Below are 21,978 nucleotides of genomic sequence, written 5' to 3' on the forward strand. Positions count from 1 at the left end.
GCTGAACACTCAAGACAATCAAACACTGGAGGAGTTGTCTCCTACCGGCTCAAGCTGCAATTTTGGAACCTGGGGACATAGGTTCAAACTCAGCCTCTGCTAGGCCCAACATTGCGTGTGTTAAACGTATTTGTGTAATCTCCACTTGAAGTATACAATCAACGCATGTTTCCGAAACCCTTATGTGATGTACAGTGCTCTGCTGGTTCACGTTCCATAAATACCAGCACATACATACATCCACCTGACCCTCCTGTCCCACACTCCACAGGCAAGTGCAATGTCATCTTCATCTTAAGTGAATAAATACAGGTCTTACTCTACATCGACCACATCAAGCCTGTTTCTCCTTTTACCCACACTTCTGGTAGAAGCCTCCAATGGTAATCCTTAAAATCCTCATCCGTCAAGAATATCGCTGATATACTCAACTCGCTCAAAGCCATTTCCTATGAAGATAATATCCCACCGTTATTCTTCCTTCTTCAAAGCTCTCTCCATGGAAGCTGCCTCACCCCTACTCACCACTGTCAATGCCTCCCTCACTCAAGGAATATTCTCAGACAGCCTCAAGATAGAAGACATGGAGAATCTTATGAATTTATTCACAGATAACTGCACCAAAATATATCATCATGCGGATGATACACAACTCTGCTTGAAAGTCTCATCCATTGCTTCAAACACTACCGTATTCAGACCTGGATTTCCAGCACCTACCTGAAGCCCCACCAGGCCAGAATTCCTGTTATTTGCCAAGAACAAGCAAGAAAGAAAGAAACCGTACAAACCTGGCTCAATGACATGAACCTTCATGGCTTTGAACCCCAACTTTCATGGCATGCCGAGTCTCTTAGATTCACCTTGGACACCAACCTCACCATTAAGGAACACATTGCCCAAAAAAACAGAGACTGGTAACAGCACTCTTTTCCAAAGAAAGTGAAACTGTTTCTTCTAAAAAGCAGCATCAGCCCTTCGATCAAGTCTTCCTACTCTCACATCTGTGTAGCGGTAATGCCCTGCTACATAGCCTCTCACACTCCACAGTGGTCTTTCTTTAGGGCATCCTACATGTCATAGCATGTCTCAACTAGGGCCTGAAGAAATATGATCACATCATCCCAGTCCTGATTGAAATCCATTGGCTACCCTTGCCTGCTCGCACCATCTTGAAACTGAGCTGCATCATTTACAAAGCCAACACGACTAGCACCCCAGCTTACTTTGCAGACAAAATCACCACCTCTGGTGGCTCTTGGCAGTGTGAAAAAAAAAGGCAGCACGTTTTTTCCATCTACGCTCCCAGGATCTGGAACAGCATCCATTCATCCATGCATCCATGCATCCATCAGGTTAGCCCCAACGTTGCTCCAATTTAGGAAAGAGTTGAAGGCTCACCTCTGTAAAGAAAACTACATCACAATTCAGTGACAACTCCCTTCTGCTCCCAGAATCCAGCTACCTGTCCTACCACTCGTTGACAGTATGCTTGAATTTGTGTCTGTACAGCGCTGCAGTGCACTTTGGCTAGGCTAGATCTATACAAAAACCACATACATACATGCATAGTAATGGTCTTTTCCATAAACTGAAACAATGAAGAGGGACTCGAAACACATAAGAATGAGGCCAATCAGAGGTTCACAGTGTTATTTCAACAAGGAAGCATCGCTTTTAAAAAACCAATTGCAAATGTAACATATTAAAATAGATCAGATTTTTTTCACCGACAAACTCTTCAAATTGTGTGGAGTATCTGATGTGCTGAAGAGTGACAAGGCAGCAGGTAAGACACAAAAGTGAAAATATGTACGCATTAAGTCTGCACAGCAGAATACAGAGTCTCTGTGCAGCCATAAATGGCCTGCACGCTGCTTTTAATCATAACCTGCTTCTGCATGGGTTCTTAGGGCTGGCAGGAAAATAAGCTGAACTAACAACACTGGTTATTTGGGCCGCACCACTCCTAGTGTAACCCACAAAACAATGAAATGTAAACAGATATCTTCAAGGTTTGTATTGTCTATAAAATAAGAGAGCATTGTATGCTGGGATCTTAACTCCTTCCATGCTTGTGACGGAACCACTCCGTCATGAGCCACGGGCGGGCTGTGCTCATGATGGAGTGGTTCCGTCATGCCGATGCCGCTCCGCCCACGTGGCACTGATACCCCGCCTGTGCGAGCGAATTAGTGAGTGGGCGGAGTCGTGACGGAGTGGTTCCGTCACAAGCATGGAGGTGCCGCGTGATCCCGCCCCCCCCCAGCGCCACAGCAGAATTACCGCCACGGCCAAGGGGTAAAACATGCAAAAAGAACAATTGATGGACAGAATGCAGAACATTGTCATACATTCACCCCAGTACAGAGATCTGGGCCTTAGACATGGCAGGCAACATGCATGTACACATACCTTGGCTGCTCAACTTGTACAGACTGATTTCCTCTAAAAAGGGGTTCTCTTGCCCGCATCACACCAGGCACTGCAAGAAAGGCAGATGTAAGCATGCCGGCTGCATTGTGAGCGGCATTGGATTCTGGCAAACAGGAGTCACTAGGACCTTTCTTTATCCCTCATTTAGTAAAAAAAAAAGCCAAGTCCTTGGTTACAGCCCCATGTTATGTATCCACTCTGGTGTGGACAGACATGTTTATCCCCTGCATTACAACACTGACCGCTCTAGGAGCCTCTACACCGGACAGCCTTATATGACGAACACTTGCTGATCCTGCTGCTCCGGACCAAAAAGAAACCAGAACTCTAACGAAGAAGTGTTTCTGAGGTGTAGCATTATCTGGGTCCTCCACCGCAGGCGGAGATTTCATCACTCTTTTGTCTTCTACAGATGCCCAAGCCACTGCTCAAGAAATGTCTACTACCCATTGTACTCGAGGTCCATCACTGCTACCCATTGTACTCAAGGTCCATCACTGCTACCCATTGTACTCGAGGTCCATCACTGCTACCCATTGTACTCGAGGTCCATCACTGCTACCCATTGTACTCGAGGTCTATCACTGCTACCCATTGTACTCGAGGTCTATCACTGCTACCCATTGTACTCAAGGTCCATCACTGCTACCCATTGTACTCGAGGTCTATCACTGCTACCCATTGTACTCAAGGTCCATCACTGCTACCCATTGTACTCGAGGTCTATCACTGCTACCCATTGTACTCAAGGTCTATCACTGCTACCCATTGAACTCGAGGTCCATCACTGCTACCCATTGTACTCAAGGTCCATCACTGCTACCCATTGTACTCGAGGTCCATCACTGCTACTCATTGTACTCTAGGTCCATCACTGCTACTCATTGTACTCTAGGTCCATCACTGCTACCCATTGTACTCGCGGTCCATCACTGCTACCCATTGTACTCTAGGTCCATCACTGCTACTCATTGTACTCTAGGTCCATCACTGCTACCCATTGTACTCGAGGTCCATCACTGCTACTCATTGTACTCTAGGTCCATCACTGCTACCCATTGTACTCGCGGTCCATCACTACTACCCATTGTACTCTAGGTCCATCACTGCTACCCATTGTACTCTAGGTCCATCACTGCTACTCATTGTACTCTAGGTCCATCACTGCTACTCATTGTACTCTAGGTCCATCACTGCTACCCATTGTACTCGCGGTCCATCACTACTACCCATTGTACTCTAGGTCCATCACTGCTACCCATTGTACTCTAGGTCCATCACTGCTACTCATTGTACTCGAGGTCCATCACTGCTACTCATTGTACTCTAGGTCCATCACTGCTACTCATTGTACTCTAGGTCCATCACTGCTACCCATTGTACTCGCGGTCCATCACTGCTACCCATTGTACTCTAGGTCCATCACTGCTACTCATTGTACTCTAGGTCCATCACTGCTACCCATTGTACTCGAGGTCCATCACTGCTACTCATTGTACTCTAGGTCCATCACTGCTACCCATTGTACTCGCGGTCCATCACTACTACCCATTGTACTCTAGGTCCATCACTGCTACCCATTGTACTCTAGGTCCATCACTGCTACTCATTGTACTCTAGGTCCATCACTGCTACCCATTGTACTCGCGGTCCATCACTGCTACCCATTGTACTCTAGGTCCATCACTGCTACTCATTGTACTCTAGGTCCATCACTGCTACCCATTGTACTCGAGGTCCATCACTGCTACTCATTGTACTCTAGGTCCATCACTGCTACCCATTGTACTCGAGGTCCATCACTGCTACTCATTGTACTCTAGGTCCATCACTGCTACCCATTGTACTCGAGGTCCATCACTGCTACTCATTGTACTCTAGGTCCATCACTGCTACCCATTGTACTCGAGGTCCATCACTGCTACTCATTGTACTCTAGGTCCATCACTGCTACCCATTGTACTCGCGGTCCATCACTACTACCCATTGTACTCTAGGTCCATCACTGCTACCCATTGTACTCGAGGTCCATCACTGCTACTCATTGTACTCTAGGTCCATCACTGCTACCCATTGTACTCGCGGTCCATCACTGCTACCCATTGTACTCTAGGTCCATCACTGCTACCCATTGTACTCTAGGTCCATCACTGCTACCCACTGTACTCGAGGTCCATCACTGCTACCCATTGTACTCGAGGTCCATCACTGCTACCCATTGTACTCGAGGTCTATCACTGCTACCCATTGTACTCGAGGTCTATCACTGCTACCCATTGTACTCAAGGTCCATCACTGCTACCCATTGTACTCGAGGTCTATCACTGCTACCCATTGTACTCGAGGTCCATCACTGCTACCCACTGTACTCGAGGTCCATCACTGCTACCCATGGTACTCGAGGTCCATCACTGCTACCCATGGTACTCGAGGTCCATCACTGCTACCCATGGTACTCGAGGTCCATCACTGCTACCCATGGTACTCTAGGTCCATCACTGCTACCCATTGTACTCGAGCTCCATCACTGCTACCCATTGTACTCGAGCTCCATCACTGCTACCCATTGAACGCGCGGTCCATGACTACTACCCATTGAACTTGAGGTCCATCACTACTACCCATTGTATTCGAGGTCCATCACTACTACCCATTGTACTCGAGGTCCATTACTGCTACCCATTGTACTCGAGGTCCATCACTACTACCCATGGAACTCGAGGTCCATCACTACTACCCATTGAACGCGCGGTCCATCACTACTACCCATTGTACTCGAGGTCCATCACTGCTAACCATTGAACTCGAGGTCCATCCCTACTACCCATTGAACAAGAGGTCCATCAAAACTACCCATTGTACTCAAGATCAATCACTCTCTTCACTATAGGCACACATACCACTGCAGTAAACATGACCCTTCTGGTTCAGAAGGAAGTCATCCTTCACAGAGGTTAGGTACTATGCCAAACAGTGCTCCATAAAAGGTGCCACGAGTGCAGGCACTTAAGCGGTCCACTGCACTTACAGGATTGTTTGCAAACAATGTCCCAGATAAGAGGGTGCTCCCCTAATGCTTGCGGATTAGGATGTCCCAGCTGTCCTTCCATCGCAGGGCACTCAGCTCGGAGGCAGGTAGGGCTGGCTGGCCATATGTCAGGGGGCTGAATGTCTGGTACACCATGTATACTGAGGAGAACCATGCCGCCACTACAGAGCAGAAGGCAGTCTTTAGGGCCGGAGTCCTGCAGGAGATGCAAAAGGATGAGAAGTTAACATTTTAGAACCCAGGCAAGATAGTTATTTTAGGGTACATTTAAAACAACATTAGTTGGTCAAATAAATTCAATGCAAAGCTTCACCACAGCCAGTCTTGACTTTAGCACCCTCTGCCAAGACCACCCACTCACCAGTCAATGCTCTTTAGGACACATCTGTTGTATTCCAGTAAAGGAACCCACACAGAGTTCTGCCAATGTCTGTCATCACATCCTGCTATTGTAATACTGCTATAAATACACATACAACCACTCTACTTATGCAGCTGCTCATGCACATACAATACTAAAAGCCACACAAAACTGCAAGTGTGGCAGTGTTGAACTGTAGTCCCACCTACTAATTCACCTGGTCCACAGCTGTAACTCTCATAGCCCTGCCAGTGTCTCAGTCTTCATCTGACAGGTGTTCTGCTATTGGAACCCACACATACAGGTCTGCCAATGGTTCACAGTCCTGGTCGGCGGCCGCTTCCATTGCAGTACTGTAGGTAAGTGCCCCTTTTTGACAAGGTCGCCCCCCCACTTTTTGCCTGGTATCTGATGCAATTTTGACAGATGTGCACTGGGTTCCTGCTGTCCAGGTTCCCAGTGCCAGATCGCTTTCCCATAAACTGTACAATTGTTCCCCCAATTGGCAATACCTTTAGCACCCCCTGTAAGTCCCTAGTAAATGGTACCCCTGGTAACTAGTGCACTGAGGCTAAGAAGGGTCCCTAAGGGCTGCAGCATGTTTTGTGCCACCCTAAGGGACCCCTCAGCACTATCACCTACCCTCGACTGGATTAAACACCTAACTGCTCTGAACTGCACGCCTCATGTTGTAGACTCTGCCAACGCTTTAGGTATCACCTTGGATAAACACCTAAACATACAGGCACACATCAGTGCTACTATTAGGGGAGCCAATTTCCAACTCAACACACTCCTCCCCCCGAAGAACTCAGGCCAGCAGTTCAATCCCTGATTATCCCAAGACTGGAATATGAATTGGTGACCCTTGCAGGACTTCCCAAAGCTAGCCTAGCCCCACTCAGAGCTACCCTGAATGCACCGGACAGGCTTTTAACGGGTTCTAGGAAATTTTATCACATTTCACCCGACCTTGTGAAGTTAAACTGGTTATCCATTGAAGCTAGAATCTGACTCAAGATAGCTTGTCTGACTCATAAAGCCATACAACACAATACCCCACACTATCTAGCAAATAAACTTGAGCTTTCGGGCTCCATCTGGAATCTCAGAAGTACGTCCACCCTTCTCTTGAAACCTCCAAGATTCACAACGAAAAGATCGTACACCAATGCGTGGTCCGGTCTTAAAATCTGGAACTCCTTGCCAACCGAGATCACATCAAATCCTTCCTCTACCTCTTTAAACAAGCGCTGGCATAGCCAATAGGGCACCTTTGGGACATTATAAGTGTTTAGCCATGCATCAATTGATGTTGAACCAAGGATATTGTGCTGCATAATTAAATACTTGGACGGTACCAAAGGCGAGACCTATTGGCTATGCCAATGATTGTTTCAATTAGCAGTGAAAATACAATGCTAGCCAAACGAAAAGTAAAGTTTTTAAATCAAGTGAAACCTTCCCTTAGGATCGCCTCCTACAACAGTAACCAAGAAAAAAGTGAATTAGTTGTATTGGTTTGGTGCATTCAATCCCTTAACATAAGACCCTGTAACACACTAGCAACGGACAAAGCTGCTGTCGCTCCGACGGGCACACATCCCAGATTCAGCATGCACGAAGCATTCGCAATATTTTTTAGTCTAGACGTCTTACACAGTTGGTACCCTGAGCAGCAATTCCTTTTCATGTGCCGGCACAATCAATGTTAAATTCTTGCTCACGTCACTCAAGAGTGCAACCTCTAATTCTAAACACTGACGACCAATGATAGAACACGGCAAAAATAGCAGCCTATTCAGCGGCACGGACAACAGGGCAAGTAAGTAACTGCACCCCCCCTCAATATGGCTACAGTTATATCAAATACATGAATTATCAGAGTTCCCTGGGTCCCGGTGCCATTGCACCTGCTTCACCAATGGAAGAAACGCCCCTGGGCAAAAAAACACAGACAAGGAATCAATGACTACCGACTTAGTGGGACCACTGCAAAAAATTTAATAAAAATACTTTCCTCAGGACATTTACTATGAATGCATAGAAGCACTGCCATTATAGCATTATTTATAGAAATTCTTGCTACACGTTTGTTTTTGAAGTGTCGAATTCTAAAATGGAGAATGAGGTTGGTATATTTTAGGAGGGCAGAAGAGGCGCATTGCATGAGATCGCGCTAGCATGCATCACAGCCCACAAACCTCGGAAACACATTAGGGGCAGCATAATGTACAACATGCAGAAAGTATGTGCATCACCATGTCGTTACAGAAATGCAGAAACCCGAGGATTTGGCAACAATGTTATCAACTACTGCAGAAAAAAAGAGGACGAAAGGGAAACGTGTGGAAGGAAAGCTGTTTTCTTGTTTGAGAACAAGGCTGTAGGAGAACGACGGTATTTAAAAGTCAATTGCTTCACTTAACGCAAGAGTTTGTTATTAAAGTAAATTAAAGGGAGTGGACAAAAATAACAGGTCCCTAGTGAAGAAACGGAACGCAAGGCCTTCTGCGACAGAAAATGAACTAACAGGCCCAGCAAAGGAAAGGAAAATGCTGTCATCTGCAAGCAGAATTGGCGTGTAACAGGATACTGAATGCCTGTAGACGCTGAGGGCATGTCTGGCGTTTCTCTTGCGGGAGCATTGCTAACAGATGGCGCCGCTGCTCGCTCCCTCAAGGGAAACGCCAAACGTGCACGAGTGCCCATAGAGAGCAGTGCAAAACATGCATGAGTTTTAACAAAAGTGCTGAGCGATGCCAAGAGGTCTCTCTAAGCAGCGCTTGTGCGCTGCATAGGCGAGACCTAAAAACTGGTCAAAAGACTACTAATGAACGAACGCTAATGCACTGATCATGCTCATGTGTTTTGTTAATAACCTAAAACTTGAAATATTTTCACTGATGTTGTATATGTTCTCACCCTCTTTTTAGGTCTCGCCTAGGCAGCGCGCATGCGCTGTTCTAGGAGGTCCTTTACCCATCGGTCAATTGGCCGCTGCTTGCTCCCGCAAGGCGGATGGCACCACAAGCACGAGTGTGCTTGAAAACAGCTGCTGCTTGTTTCAGCATTAGTCAGTCACAGTCTAACTCTAAACCCCCTCTTCGGGGGCATCACCGGACCAACACACCACAGACCAGGGCAGCTCATCCAGACTTCTATTCGTCGGCATTTTGGCTGAGTTAGGTGGGATTTCATCACTAAATGACAACACACAATCGCTGCTCGGTGGCTCCTGTAGACACAAGCTGTTTTTGAATGGTTCTAAAATGCCCAGAAAAACAGCTTCTGCGCCGCCCTCCGCTCATCACACTCTTCCCTCTTCCTTATTTACATGTTTTTTGCTGTAATTTCCCTCTCTAATGAAACATTACTTTTAATTACAGCTTACTATTGCCTCAATTCCCCGGTACTTAAGGATTCCTTCATTAGGACACAGTACTTCACCTCGGGGATGTGTAACAAGCAAATCCATCATATACTTGCCGGTTACGAGCGAGTTCTCCGGGATTGCTGCCTGGAGAGAAATGCTGTATAGGCCAGGCAGTTTTATTGAGTGCCGCGCGGCCCTCCTCGTCGTGCGAGGCGGGAAGCCTCTCGGAGGACCACTCGAGTGCTTGGCTACAGAAATAAATGCTGAAGGCTTGCAGGAATCGTGCAGGATAAATGACGGCATAAACACGAGTCCACAGCAGCAGTGCTCAGAGAGTCGCGTGCTGCTGTGGGATTACAGCCATGCCTCGTTCGGTGTCTGCAGTAACAATCCGCAATGCCCCCTCTCGATTAGAGTACCACTGGCTCATTTTACCGTCTACACGTGAGAAATGCTCTGCTTGGATAGTTAACAAGCATTGGCATAGCCAATAAGTCTCGCCTTTGGGACCTTATAAATGTTTAACCATGCAACAGTTAATGTTACCCCAAGGATATTGTGCTGCATATCTAAATACGTATAAGGTCCCAAAGGTGAGACCTATTGGCTATGCCAATGCTTGTTGTTCTAGTCCTCAATAGCTCCTTTAACTGCAAGAACTGCTGATTTTTGCTATTCCGTGATGCTCATCGCGCATCTTGGTTCTTCCTATGTGTATGATGTTTTACTGGGAGCGCTCTAGGGCACTTCTGATACACCCTACTCCTTATTCATGAATGTTTTCCCACAGGTTGTAATCTCACTCACCTTCTTTATGTTCTGTATAATTGCTGATGACAACGCTGTACAGCACTCTGATACCCCTTTGGGGTCTTGTTCGCGCTATATAAAACTTTTCAACTAAATAAATAAAATCATGTAAACTGCCATTGCAGGCTGCATGCCATGGTGCAGAGAAAAGTGTAGACACAGGATGGCACAACTCCTGTGTGCCATGCCTGCAGACACTGCAGGCAGTATAGGTACATCACCCCTACACCAGGACTTACAGACCTAAGGCAGGGTGTACTATACTGTATGTGTGGACATATCTGCATGATGTCTGATGTCCAAGTCCATTCTTAGATATTACAAGTGAACAGGGTAGCCATTTTAAGTACATTTGCTGGACATTGGTAATCATGAGTTCACCAGCTAAATGATGGCTACACTGAAACTAGAGACGTTTCATATCATACAACTCATATTAATACACCCACACTGATAACAGTGATCGATTAATACATGTACCCAGAGGGCACCTTAGAGGTGCCCCCTGAATACCTACCAACTACCTGTGTACTGGCTGACTGGTGCAGACCAGCCTGCCACCACAGACAGGCTTCTGACCCCCTGCAGATGAGAGCCCTAAGCTCTCTGAGGGCAGAAACAATGCGTGCTCTGGCCAGAGGTGTTGTCACCTCCTCCAAGCAGTATGGCTAAGTAATCAGCATATCAAGGCAGGAGGCTTTAAAGACCTCTTTCGCATTTGATGTGCGACCTAAGGCTTCCGCAGACAGGGAGAATGCTGCACAGGCCCATTTGACACTAGGACAGGGACAGTGTTCACCCATCAGGCTAGTTTCACCCCTAAGGTGGCTACATAATGTAACTAAAAACTTAGAATTGCACCATCTTGGTTTTGGCAGAATTACGCTCACTGGATCAGGGTTATATCCGCTTCCTACAGGAAGTGATCATATAGAGGATGTAGACATTCCAAAGGCAAGTAGCCCATTGGCCACTACCTGTCACTCCTCTTAACGCCCCTAAATGAATATGCTACTTACCAGTATGCATCTGTTCTTGGCATGTAGGGCTGCTAACATTCATATCTTAGCATTAGATCGCCGCCTAGTGTTGGGCTCGGATGATTGCACATTGTTGTCCTGGAAGAGTCTTCGAAGTATCCTGAGATAGGTGGCTCCTCCCCTGGACTACAGTGCGCATTGGCATCGGCTCCATCCCCAGATTGTTTTTCGCCATTGTGGCAGGAGATGGAGTGAAAGTGTAAAGGATGTCCATGCTAATGAAATAAATACAATAGTATATCTGCAGCTGCGACAGGCACCGGGGAGGAGGGCGGGCGATATGAATGTTAGCAGCCCTACATGCCAAGAACAGATGCATACTGGTAAGTAGCATATTCAGTTCGAGGCATGTGGGCTGCTAAATTCATATCTTAGCATAGAATACATAGCAGTCCCTCCATCAGCGGCGGTTGCCCGTGCCAGCTGCAGAAACCTGAAAAAGTGTCTTGAGAACAGCCTGTCCTACAGCTGCTTGCTGTTTGGAATGCACATCAACACAGTAGTGTTTCGTGAAGGTATGTGGTGTGACCCACGTGGCTGCTCTGCAAATATCCTCTAAAGGAATGTTCCCTAGGAAAGCCATGGATGCCCCCAGTTTGCGAGTGGAGTGTGCTCTGGGGGGTACTGTTAAAGTGCGCTTGGCTTTTTGATAACATATCTGGATGCACTTAACAATCCATCTGGCTATGCCTGCTTTGGAAATCGGGTTGCCTTTGTGTTGTGGTGCGAAGGCAACAAAGAGTTGTTTTGTTTTTCTAAAGGGTTGTGTTCTGTCTATGTAGTACATCAACGCCCTCCGTACATCTAAGGTATGGAGCATTCTTTCCGCCACCGTTTGCGGGTTTTGAAAGAATGCTGGTAAGTCGATAGTTTGGTTAAGATGAAACTGTGACACCACCTTAGGGAGGAATTTAGGGTTAGTGCGTAGCACTACCCTATTTGGGTGAATTTGAATGAACGGCTCTTGTATGGTGAGCGCTTGCAACTCACTGACACGCCTCAGAGACGTAATAGCTATCAGAAAGGCCACTTTCCACGTAAGGAATTGGAGCTCACACGAGTGCAGTGGCTCAAATGGTGGCCCCATCAGTCTGGTGAGAACGACGTTGAGGTTCCACACCGGAGCTGGTGGAGTTCTTGGGGGAATGACTCTCTTCAGACCTTCAAGGAAGGCTTTAATGGCGGGCACTCTGAAGACAGAGAGGTGCTGCCTGTTCTGAAGATAAGCCGCAATGGCTGAGAGATGTATCCTAATGGAAGTGTACGCCAGATTGCACTTGTAGAGATGTAACAGATAGCAGATGATGTTGGGAATAGATGCATCTAGCGGGTTGATGTCATTGGACGTACAATAGATGACAAAACGCTTCCACTTAGCAGCATAGCATGCTCTAGTAGTAGGTTTCCTCGCCTCCTTGATGATACTCATGCATTCTGGAGGCAGGTTAAGGTATCCAAACTCTAGGACTTCAGGAGCCAGATCGCCAGGTTGAGCTGTCGTGGATCTGGATGCTGAATGTCTCCATGGTTCTGCGTCAAAAGACTGGGTGTGAGGCGCAGTCTTTGATGCGGCACCACTGAGAGTTCGAGGAACGTGGTGTACCAAGCTTGGCGTGCCCACGTTGGAGCAACCAGGACGAGAGTCATGGAGTGCTGCCTTAGCTTTCTTGCGACCAGCGGTATTAGAGGGGCTGGCGGAAAAGCGTATGCAAATTTGCCTGACCAGTTCATCCATATCGCATTCCCCTGCGACTGTGGGTGAGGGAACCTGGCGGCAAAGAGTCGGCATTTTGCGTTCTCCTTTGTTGCGAACAGGTCTATCTCCGGATGACCCCACTGCTGGAAGTACGGGTGGAGAACAGAAGGGTGTATCTCCCACTCGTGCATCTGATGGCTGTATCTGCTGAGCAGATCCGCCATCTGATTGTCCTTGCCCGGGAGGTGTTCTGCCATGAGGAAAATGTTCCTCTGAATGGCCCACTTCCACATGCTCTGAGCTAGATGAGACAGCTGTGGCGAGTGGGTGCCCCCCTGTTTCTGAATGTAGTACATCGCGGTCATGTTGTCCGTCCGGACTAGCACGACCTTGTTGCTCAGATGGACAATGAAGGACTTGAGCGCCATGAAGATTGCCATCAGTTCCAGATAGTTGATGTGCATCTTCTGTTGCTGCGTCGTCCATAGTCCCTGCACCGTGTAAGTGAGCACATGTGCTCCCCATCCCTGGAGGGATGCGTCCGTCGTCAGGACAATCTGCGGCACGGGCTCGTGGAACAGTCGGCCCTTGCAAAGGTTGTGTGGAGTCCACCAATGCAGAGAGTCGTATGCCCGACTGGTAACCAACACTAGGTCTGTCAATTGCCCACGAGCCTGTGTCCACTGATTCGCTAAGCACTCCTGGAGCGGGCGCATATGCAACCGTGCGTGAGGGACTATGAAGATGCAGGAGGCCATCATGCCGATCAACTGCATGAACACTCTCGCTGGCAGGGAGTGTCTCGGTCGGAATCGTTGGATCAGTGACTGAATGCTGTCGATTCTGACTTGGTTTGGCTGAGCCATGGCTGTTAGGGTGTTGATCGTAGCACCCAGGAACTGCCGGACATGTGCCGGCTGAAGATGCGATTTTGGGTAATTTAGGGAGAAACCCAGATCGTGAAGAAGGTGAATCGTAGTTGACATGTCTGCGGCGCACTGTTGCTCTGACTTGGCTTGTACGAGCCAGTCGTCTAGGTAGGGGTAGACATGGATATTCTGCCTCCTGAGGTGCGCCGCCACTGTCGCTAGACACTTGGTGAACACCCTCGGGGCCGTAGTGACTCCGAAGGGTAGGACCTTGAACTGGTAGTGCCTGCCTTGAATAGTGAATCTTAGGTATTTCCTGTGTGACGGGTGTAGTGGAATGTGGAAATAAGCGTCCTTGAGATCTAAGGTCGCCAAGAAGTCTCCCTGGTTTAGCAAGGGAAGAATCTGCTGCAGTGTAAGCATATGGAAATGCTCTGACAGTATGTACAGGTTGAGGGGACGTAGATCGAGAATGGGCCTGAGAGAACCGTCCTTCTTTGGAATAAGGAAGTACAGGGAGTATACCCCTGTGCCTTCCTCCCCCACCGGCACGAGCTCGATTGCGCCTTTTTGCAGCATCGCCACTACTTCCTGCTGCAATAAGAGCAAATGCTCTGCGGACATAGGCCTTTGCCTCGGTGGGATGTTGGGTGGAGTGGATTTCAGCTCTAGGCAATAACCATTTTGGATCAGTTGACGCACCCACCTGTCTGTGGTGATGTTTCTCCAGACGGGCAGGAACTGCTGCAGTCTCCCCCCGACAGGTGTTAGGTGGTCGGGGGGCAGTGACAGAAAGTCACTGTTTGCTTGGAGTCGAGGTGCGGGAGCTGTTGTTTCCTCTGCCGCGACCTCTGTTGCTGTTATTCCTATAACCTCCCTTGTTCTGCTTAGTGAACGAGGATTGCGCCCCACCTTTGGAGAACTGGGATTGTTGACCCATCTGTCCTCTGGTGACTCCACGGGCACCTGAGCGACGAAAATTGCTGCCACGAAACTGTTGGGACTGCAGGGCCCCCATAGACTTAGCAGTTTCCGTGTCCTTCTTTATCTTCTCTAGGGTGGTGTCAACATCCGGACCAAACAGACTATCAGGATTGACTGGCTGATTTAGAATTGTTGTCTGAATATCCTGCTTGAACCCTGAGATGCGGAGCCAGGCTTGTCTTCTCAGCATAACGCTAGTGTTGATAGCCCTAGCAGCTGTGTCCGCAGCGTCAAGTGCACACTTGATAGCTGCGTTTGATATTAGCTTTCCTTCCTCAATAAGCATCTTGGTGCCTTCTTGGAACTGTGGGGGCAGGTGTTGTATAATCTGTTCTAGGGTGTCGTAGTGCGCCCTATCATAACGCGCCAGGAGCGCCTGTGTATTTGCGATGCGCCAAAAGTTTGCCGCTTGTGCAGCCACTCTTTTGCCTCCTGCCTCAAGCACTTTGGACTCCTTATCCGGGGGAGGAGCTTCACCCGTTGTCTGGGAGTTGGCACGTTTCCTGGCATTGGCAACCACAAGAGAGTCCAGTGGCAATTGTCCCCGGATGTAGACGGGGTCCGCAGGAGCAGGCCTGTACTTCTTTTCAATGCGAGGGTTGACCACTCTAGCCCTCGTAGGCTCCTTAAAAATGTCTCCAGCATGTTTGAGAACACCTTTCAGCATAGGAAGTGTCTTTACTGTCCTTTCAGATATGGCAAAGGTGTCAAAAAGGAAGTCTTCCTCAACCGGGTCGGCATGCATGTCCACATCATGATTGGCCGCCGCCCGTTCAATTAGTGCATGAAATCCTGCTGAGTCCTCAGTCGGGGATGCACGTGCATTAAAGGTCTGTGGGTCATGGCCCGCACCTTGGGTGTCCTGGTCACCAGTGTCGTCGTATGAATCTGGTTGTACATCAGGTTCATCGATGGGGAAATTGTACTGTTCATCCTCATCAACTTCCTCACCCACAGAGTGTTCTGGGGAGGGAGTAGGGCTCCGTCTAGGAGGAGGCTGTATCGGTTCCGTGAGGCCTAAGGCGTCAAGGGGCACCCTCTTCTTCTTCAACGGGATGACGTAGGGGTCCACCGGCTCCGAAGTGATCTTCCGTTTATAGAGGGTCAGCTTGCCGGTGGCAGCATCGATGAAGTGCTCTGAATCGTCTTCCGATTCGAGTACACGACGTGGAAGAGGGTCAGGCAGCGAGGAACCCTGTTTCGGAGCCGATTTCGTCGAAAACGCTTTCGGCGCCTCCTTAGGTGGCAAGAGAAAAAGGAGTTTCCCCAGAAGGCTTAGCCGGAGCGTCCTTTTGCGGCTGCGGTGATGGCATCGGAGCCGATGGAGCAAAGGCTTTCTCCCTGATTCTCTGCAGTGACTCCGCAATGGGGGACGGTACACTGCCAGTGGGTTTCGTCGCCGACAAGGATGCCTTGAGCGGTCCCTCGGATCCGACGTCCTCGCGGGCCTTGTGCGGTTTGGGCGCGGAAACCTTCTTCGGCTCCTCCGAATCTTGAGGCCGGGGCGCCGACTTCTTGGGCGTAGCCTCTTTGGAGCCGACCTTGGCGGGCTTGGACGGCGCCGGAGCCGCTGATCCGTGCCGACCATCTTTCTTGGGGGCCCCTTCCTCGGGCGTCGGCTTCGATTTCGGGGCATCGGAATCGACAGACTTCCTCGGCTTCTGCGGACCGGAGGTCGACGGAGCCGACGGGGTGACGGGCACCGACTTCTTCACAGGCACGGCAGCCATCTTAGGGACACTCGAGTCCTTTGGTTTCAGTTTCGATTTCGGGTCGGCCATTTTAGGTGATGACGACCCCGACGGTTTCAGTTTCGGTTTCGAAACATTGTGCCCAGCAAGTGAGTCCGTAGCCGGGCCCGAAGGCGGGGCTGTGGCTTGCTGCAACGGGTCCAGGGTAAGGCCGACAGGCGATCCCGTGTCCCGGTCGTCCTCGAAACTTTCGGGGCAGAGCTCGTCCGCAGAGCTGTCCGCCGCGGCCCCATAAATCTCATCGTCGTCTCCTACCTCTTCGACGTATTCGAGGACCTGACCCGCGACTCCGTCGTCGTCTCCCGGATCCGCCTCGACCTCCGTCTGTGATGGGGAGATTTGTAGAAGGTGACCCTGGACCTCTTCCTCCGGGTCGCCGAAGATGTTCTCCGGATCTGGGGCCGCTTGCCTAGCTTCCAAGCGCACCGCGCGCCGAAGCTTGAGAGTTTTCTTGGAGCGGAACTGTGCACAGGCCTTGCACTTGCCGTCGTCGTGGTCCGGTGAAAGGCACTTGTTACACACAGGGTGTAGATCGATGTGTGGGTACTTAGACCCACAGAGCGGGCAGTACTTGAACGGGCTCCGCTCCATGTCCGTAAAGGCTTGCTGTCGTGTCGCGATGAGAAGGCCTCAAAGTTTAGAAAGCGAAGAAAACTCCGCTTATTCCGGCTTCAAGAGACGGAAGACTCGAGACCGAGCGCAGACAATACCGACGCAAGAAAATCGAGGCCTTTTGGCCGGTAAAAGATAGTTTTACTTGGTTCCGACAGTAAGACGTCGAGACCACATCCGAACCCAATGGCGGAAAAAAACAATCTGGGGATGGAGCCGATGCCCATGCGCACTGTAGTCCAGGGGAGGAGCCACCTATCTCAGGATACTTCGAAGACTCTTCCAGGACAACAATGTGCAATCATCCGAGCCCAACACTAGGCGGCGATCTAATGCTAAGATATGAATTTAGCAGCCCACATGCCTCGAACTTGAGTATTTAGGAGGCACCCCTGATGCCAGAAATTCTAATTTGACGGATCCAGAAGAAAAGGACCAAGAACAGCCGCTAGACAACGAGAACTGAAGGCTGCTGTAGACTTTTGCCGCCAAAACCCTTCCTGCCTGCACCAGTCTCGAAAATGGTGAACGAGTGACTTGTTCTGCAGCTGACCAACTACAAAGAACCCCAATAGACTACCAGCCCATCTCAAATTACCAGCAATTTCCCTTGGTTGAGGAGCTACTTCCCCTGCAGTTTGTAGGTACCAAAGAAGCAGAGTCTTGTTTATAGTCTTGCCGCTCCCCAGCCAGCCCGATGCAGCAGCCACACAGGCAGAGGTACCAGTGCTCCTGAAGGTAAGATCCCCCCACCGAGTGAGAGGACACCAGGACCAACCAGAGCCACACAGGACCAATACCATGGGTATGGGTTCGCTTGCAGAAACCAAGGCCTGTATTAGTCCAGTCAGGACTCTAACAACACTGAGATAAAGCAGCCATCGAGGGACGTCAGCACTGCAGAGACCCACTTCCACAGTGGCCCAGCAGTCCTGATTTTCACACCCGCAACCGGCGAGACCGACAACTGCAAGACCCAAGAACGCACAAAGCCCAACCGACCTTTCCACTCTGCACGCACCTTAACGCCCCAGCATGGGTACCGCCGAACTGGTTGCGCCCCCTTGTTCCCAGGGCCCTTGTGACCTGAGCCACCTATTGTGAGCTCCCGAACTTGTCCCCAAGCCCCCCTCGGCAGCCTGTTTCTAGGTGGCCTCAATTCTTTCCACTGGTGTAGTGCGTAAAGCTACCAACCCGACCAGCACCTGCTGGTGTTCTGCTATTGGGCCGACACATACAGCTTCGCTGGTGCACTGCTAATACAGAGTAGTTCATGGTACCTCTAGCCTCCAAAGCCAAGAATGGGTGTGAGCGCTACATACCTCAGCAAGTGGTCATATATGTGCTGGAGTACGATGGGTAGAAGGATGACCTGGAACGTGTATGCCGGGAGGTAATGGTACAGGAAAAGGGTCTTCTCCATCAGAAAAAAGGGCAGGTAATTCACCACCCAGCCCCCCAAGAGGAGAGCCCCCGCCGCCGTCCAGGTCTGCCAGGAATCTGCACAATGAGCACAAAGGAGAGCATGTGAGAGGCAGTCAGAGATAGTGAAGTGTGTGTTGGAGGAATAAGAGGGTTTACTGCAGCACTTGTGGGGATGCTGAGTGCACCTCTGCTCCCTCACTGGAACGCGAGAGTGAGCGACGGAGTCAGAGATGTGGCGTCCAAGTACAGGGTGTGTGCATGTGAGATGTGGTGGGCAATGGGTGTCATGTTATCGAGCAGTTGTGTAACATACAACAGCCACTAATGTGACCTTCTAGCTCTCTCAGTGTCTGGCACCATTACAGGTGGACCTGCATGTGTTGATGAAGAGGTATGTAGTTGTGGCATGACCTACATGGGAGAGTTGAGTGAGGTGCTTGCAGTTGAGATGTGGTCTAGAGACGGTTTGGCAAGCTTGTTGCTGCTGTTATGCTTGCCAAAGTTTATGTGAGATGTGACAGCACTCACTTCATGCAGAATTTACTTTAACATACCTGGCCGATGAATAAGCACATGGTTGGTAGGTGGTGCCCTCTTGTTCATCTCGCTGTGTGCGTGAAATACTGCTCCACGATGCATGGGTTAAGAAGGGGGGCGCGCGTGATTTACTGCACTACACAAACTACTGCAGTAAAGTGGTGGGGGGTGTGCAGCATGCATCTGTGCCTGCCTGCCAGCCAACATACTAGCCAGTGTACACGCCATCACATTCACCAACTCTTCAACGCACTCCTACCTTCGGAGATGTCGTGAATCTTCCGCTGTCTTCTCAGCAGGTACCAAAGGAACAGCAGCAGATACAACATGGTGCTAAAGTTGGCAGAGTAACAGATTACTACATTACCCAGCAGCTGGATCTGAGCCTGGAGACAAAGAGCAAAAGCTCGTTAATACCGCACAAGCAATTTCTAATTCGAGATCCCATGTGAGTACTAGCTGACAGCTGTAGAGCTGTCTGTGGGTACAAGTGGTCCCAAGAGCTGCAAGCGACAACTCCCTGATGTGGCGCTGGATTAGCATGGGTAGCAGGTAGGAGCAAGCACCACAGATAGCAGCAAGGAACACAAACATTGGCACGTCACAACAGTGGCAGAGAGCAGTTCTGATGACTGTAAACAGTGCTGATGGCTGTATCTGGCTTCTACAACAGCAAAGTGGGCCCATCTTTCAAGTATACAACAACACCAAGTAGCAGTGGCAGTCACAACCGAGTTGCCCCTTACACATAGGATTGAAAGAAGCAGGATGTTAGTCGTTTGCAGCCTTTGACACAGTTTGCAGCCGACAACAGCAAGAGGCACTGGCAGCAGCAAAACGACAGGAAAAAAAGATGCATGAAGCCGTAAGTGAAAACAGTTAAGAGCAAGCAGGGTCAATCCAAGGAGCAGTGACAGCTACACACAACTCTTACATCAAAAAACTGTGTCCACTGTTGCAAGGGACACCAACAGAAGCAGGTAGCGGCAAAATCAGCAACTGCCAATGACTCAACTCCAGCAGTGTAGACAAATGTAAGTAGTACTGACTGCAGACCACAACCCCTGAGCAGCAAGCGAAGACAGCAGCCAAGCAGAAATTGATCAAAACTGCAAATAGTGCTGATAACTTCAAGATGATCTGAGCTGCAAGAGTTGTCTACACTCACTCCACTGTAGGTGGATCAAGCGCGGTCCTAAACTCTCCGACACGCACAATACCTGGAAGTAACAATGCGAGCAGGCAGGCCCAGGTGGGCTGAGTTTCTAAACGTGACCAAGAGAATGCTTGCTTGTGTGTCGTTACCATGGACACCAGGACATTTCTGAAACATTTCTCTATTACACCACCAAGACATCTGACATCTGTACTGCTGGCAAAGTTGTCAAATCACCAGTTTGGGTAAACCCGACTCTTGCGCAGCTAGTGACGTTTGCAGACCAGCAGGTGAACTAGTCAGTCAACTGCACAGCTGCCGTCTCCACGAGGCCAATAAATGGTTCTCTTGCGAGCTAAAAACTCTTAAACTGGCTCTCCGGCAAGCAGAGCGACAGTGGAGACGCACCTATTGTCCCCTTCTGAAGGACTGTTACAAGTCCCTCTTGAAAAACTACAAAGGAGCCATTTTATCAGCCAAGCTACAATACTTCTCGGGCAAAATCTTATCCGCCACCAACAAACCTAGGGAGATCTTCTCCATTGTCCACAGCCTGGCCGCTTCAGAGAGAGTAAACCCTAACCCCGCCCCCTCTGAATCCCTCTACTTGTCCCTTAATGACTTCTTTCTTGAGAAGATCATTAATATCAAACGCAATATTCCCCCACCCACCCTCCTTCCCTCTCCCTGCTGCCCCTCTTCCCCCTTTACTTTCTTCCTTTGATCACTATCCCCCAATTTCACGAGACTCTTTCTTTGCTTTGCTCGGGAAGGTCAAGTCAGGCTCTCCCGCTGACTGTGGCCCGGCCCGCATACTGAAAGAGCTGTTCACTGGGTGTCCCGATCCCCCTCTATTCCTTCTCAATGTGTCGATCTCCCAGGGCATAGTTCCATCCTTGTTCAAATCGGCTACAGTCATCCCTATCTTAAAAAAACCCGGCTCTGACCCCTCCCTCCCTGTCAACTTTAGGCCCATCTCCCTGCTTCCTTATCTTGGCAAAATCTTGGAGAGCCACATTACCTCCTGCCTATCGACCTACTTGGAGGATAACCATCTTCTCGCCTCCCATCAAGCTGGCTTCCGCCCAGTCCATTCGACTGAAGCGGTAGTCACCTCTGTTCTTGATGAATTGAAGGGCAAGGCAGACTCCAACTCCCCTCAGGCCCTGGTGCTCCTTGACTTGTCAGGCCGCTTTTGACACGGTCGACCACTCCATCCTCCTCGGCCGTGTCAGGGCGGCGGGCATTCAGGGCACCGCTCTCTCCTGGCTCTCCTCGTTCCTTCAGGATAGGACGCAGGCGGTTCGCCTTTCAGGCTTTTCCGCCCCCCCTCGTCCGGTGTCCTGTGGAGTTCCCCAAGGTTCCTCCCTCTCCCCCCTTCTTTTTAATTTATATATCTATCCCCTCATTGTTTCTCTACTCAGCATGGAGGTCTCCGTGTATAATTACGCAGATGACCTTCAGCTGATTTTTGACCTTTCTCCTACTCCTGACTCCTCTTCTAAACTTCAAACTGTGCTTATCTTTATTTCTGAGTGGATGAACCAAAACCATCTTAAGCTCAACCCGGACAAAACGGAGCTCGTCCTGACTGGTGATGCCATTAGTCATTGGACGCCCACGCTTTGGCCTTCCATCTTCGGCCCTCCTCCGGTCCCCTCGGCTACGGTAAAAACTCTTGGCATTAAAATCAGTCAGGACCTCTCCATGCGTCCCCAGGTTAGCTCTGTAGTGTCTTCCTGTTTTCTGTCCCTCAGGATCATCCGCAAGGTATCCCGCTTCTTTTCTTTTGATGCCCTCAAGACAATAGTCTCCAAAATCAGGCAGCCCGGCTTGTCTACCGACTTCCCAAACATCATCACACCACTCCCCTCCT

At 49.6% G+C, this 21,978-nt stretch overlaps 1 protein-coding gene across 7 annotated transcripts in view; it reads right to left on the reverse strand.

The window, feature by feature from the left end:
* Positions 1-1,638: 1,638 nt before the first annotated feature.
* Positions 1,639-21,978, reverse strand: part of POMT1 (protein O-mannosyltransferase 1) — a 68,556-nt gene continuing 48,216 nt past the window's right edge. For 5 of the 7 annotated variants that reach the window (XM_078646183.1, XM_078646186.1, XM_078646187.1 and 2 more), the window contains exons 18-20: positions 19,206-19,332; positions 18,307-18,484; positions 4,461-5,681 (exon numbers count right to left, since the gene is read on the reverse strand). In XM_078646183.1, the coding sequence (XP_078502309.1) occupies positions 5,507-5,681; positions 18,307-18,484; positions 19,206-19,332 (480 nt within the window). In that variant the 3' untranslated portion in view covers positions 4,461-5,506. Of the gene's footprint in view, positions 3,920-4,460; positions 5,682-18,306; positions 18,485-19,205; positions 19,333-21,978 lie in introns of those variants that run through there. The other 2 variants (XR_013595137.1, XM_078646189.1) reach the window with 2 other exon arrangements.

The sequence above is a fragment of the Lissotriton helveticus genome, chromosome 5_1 (assembly GCF_964261635.1).
Source record: "Lissotriton helveticus chromosome 5_1, aLisHel1.1, whole genome shotgun sequence".
Lineage (NCBI taxonomy): Eukaryota > Metazoa > Chordata > Amphibia > Caudata > Salamandridae > Lissotriton > Lissotriton helveticus.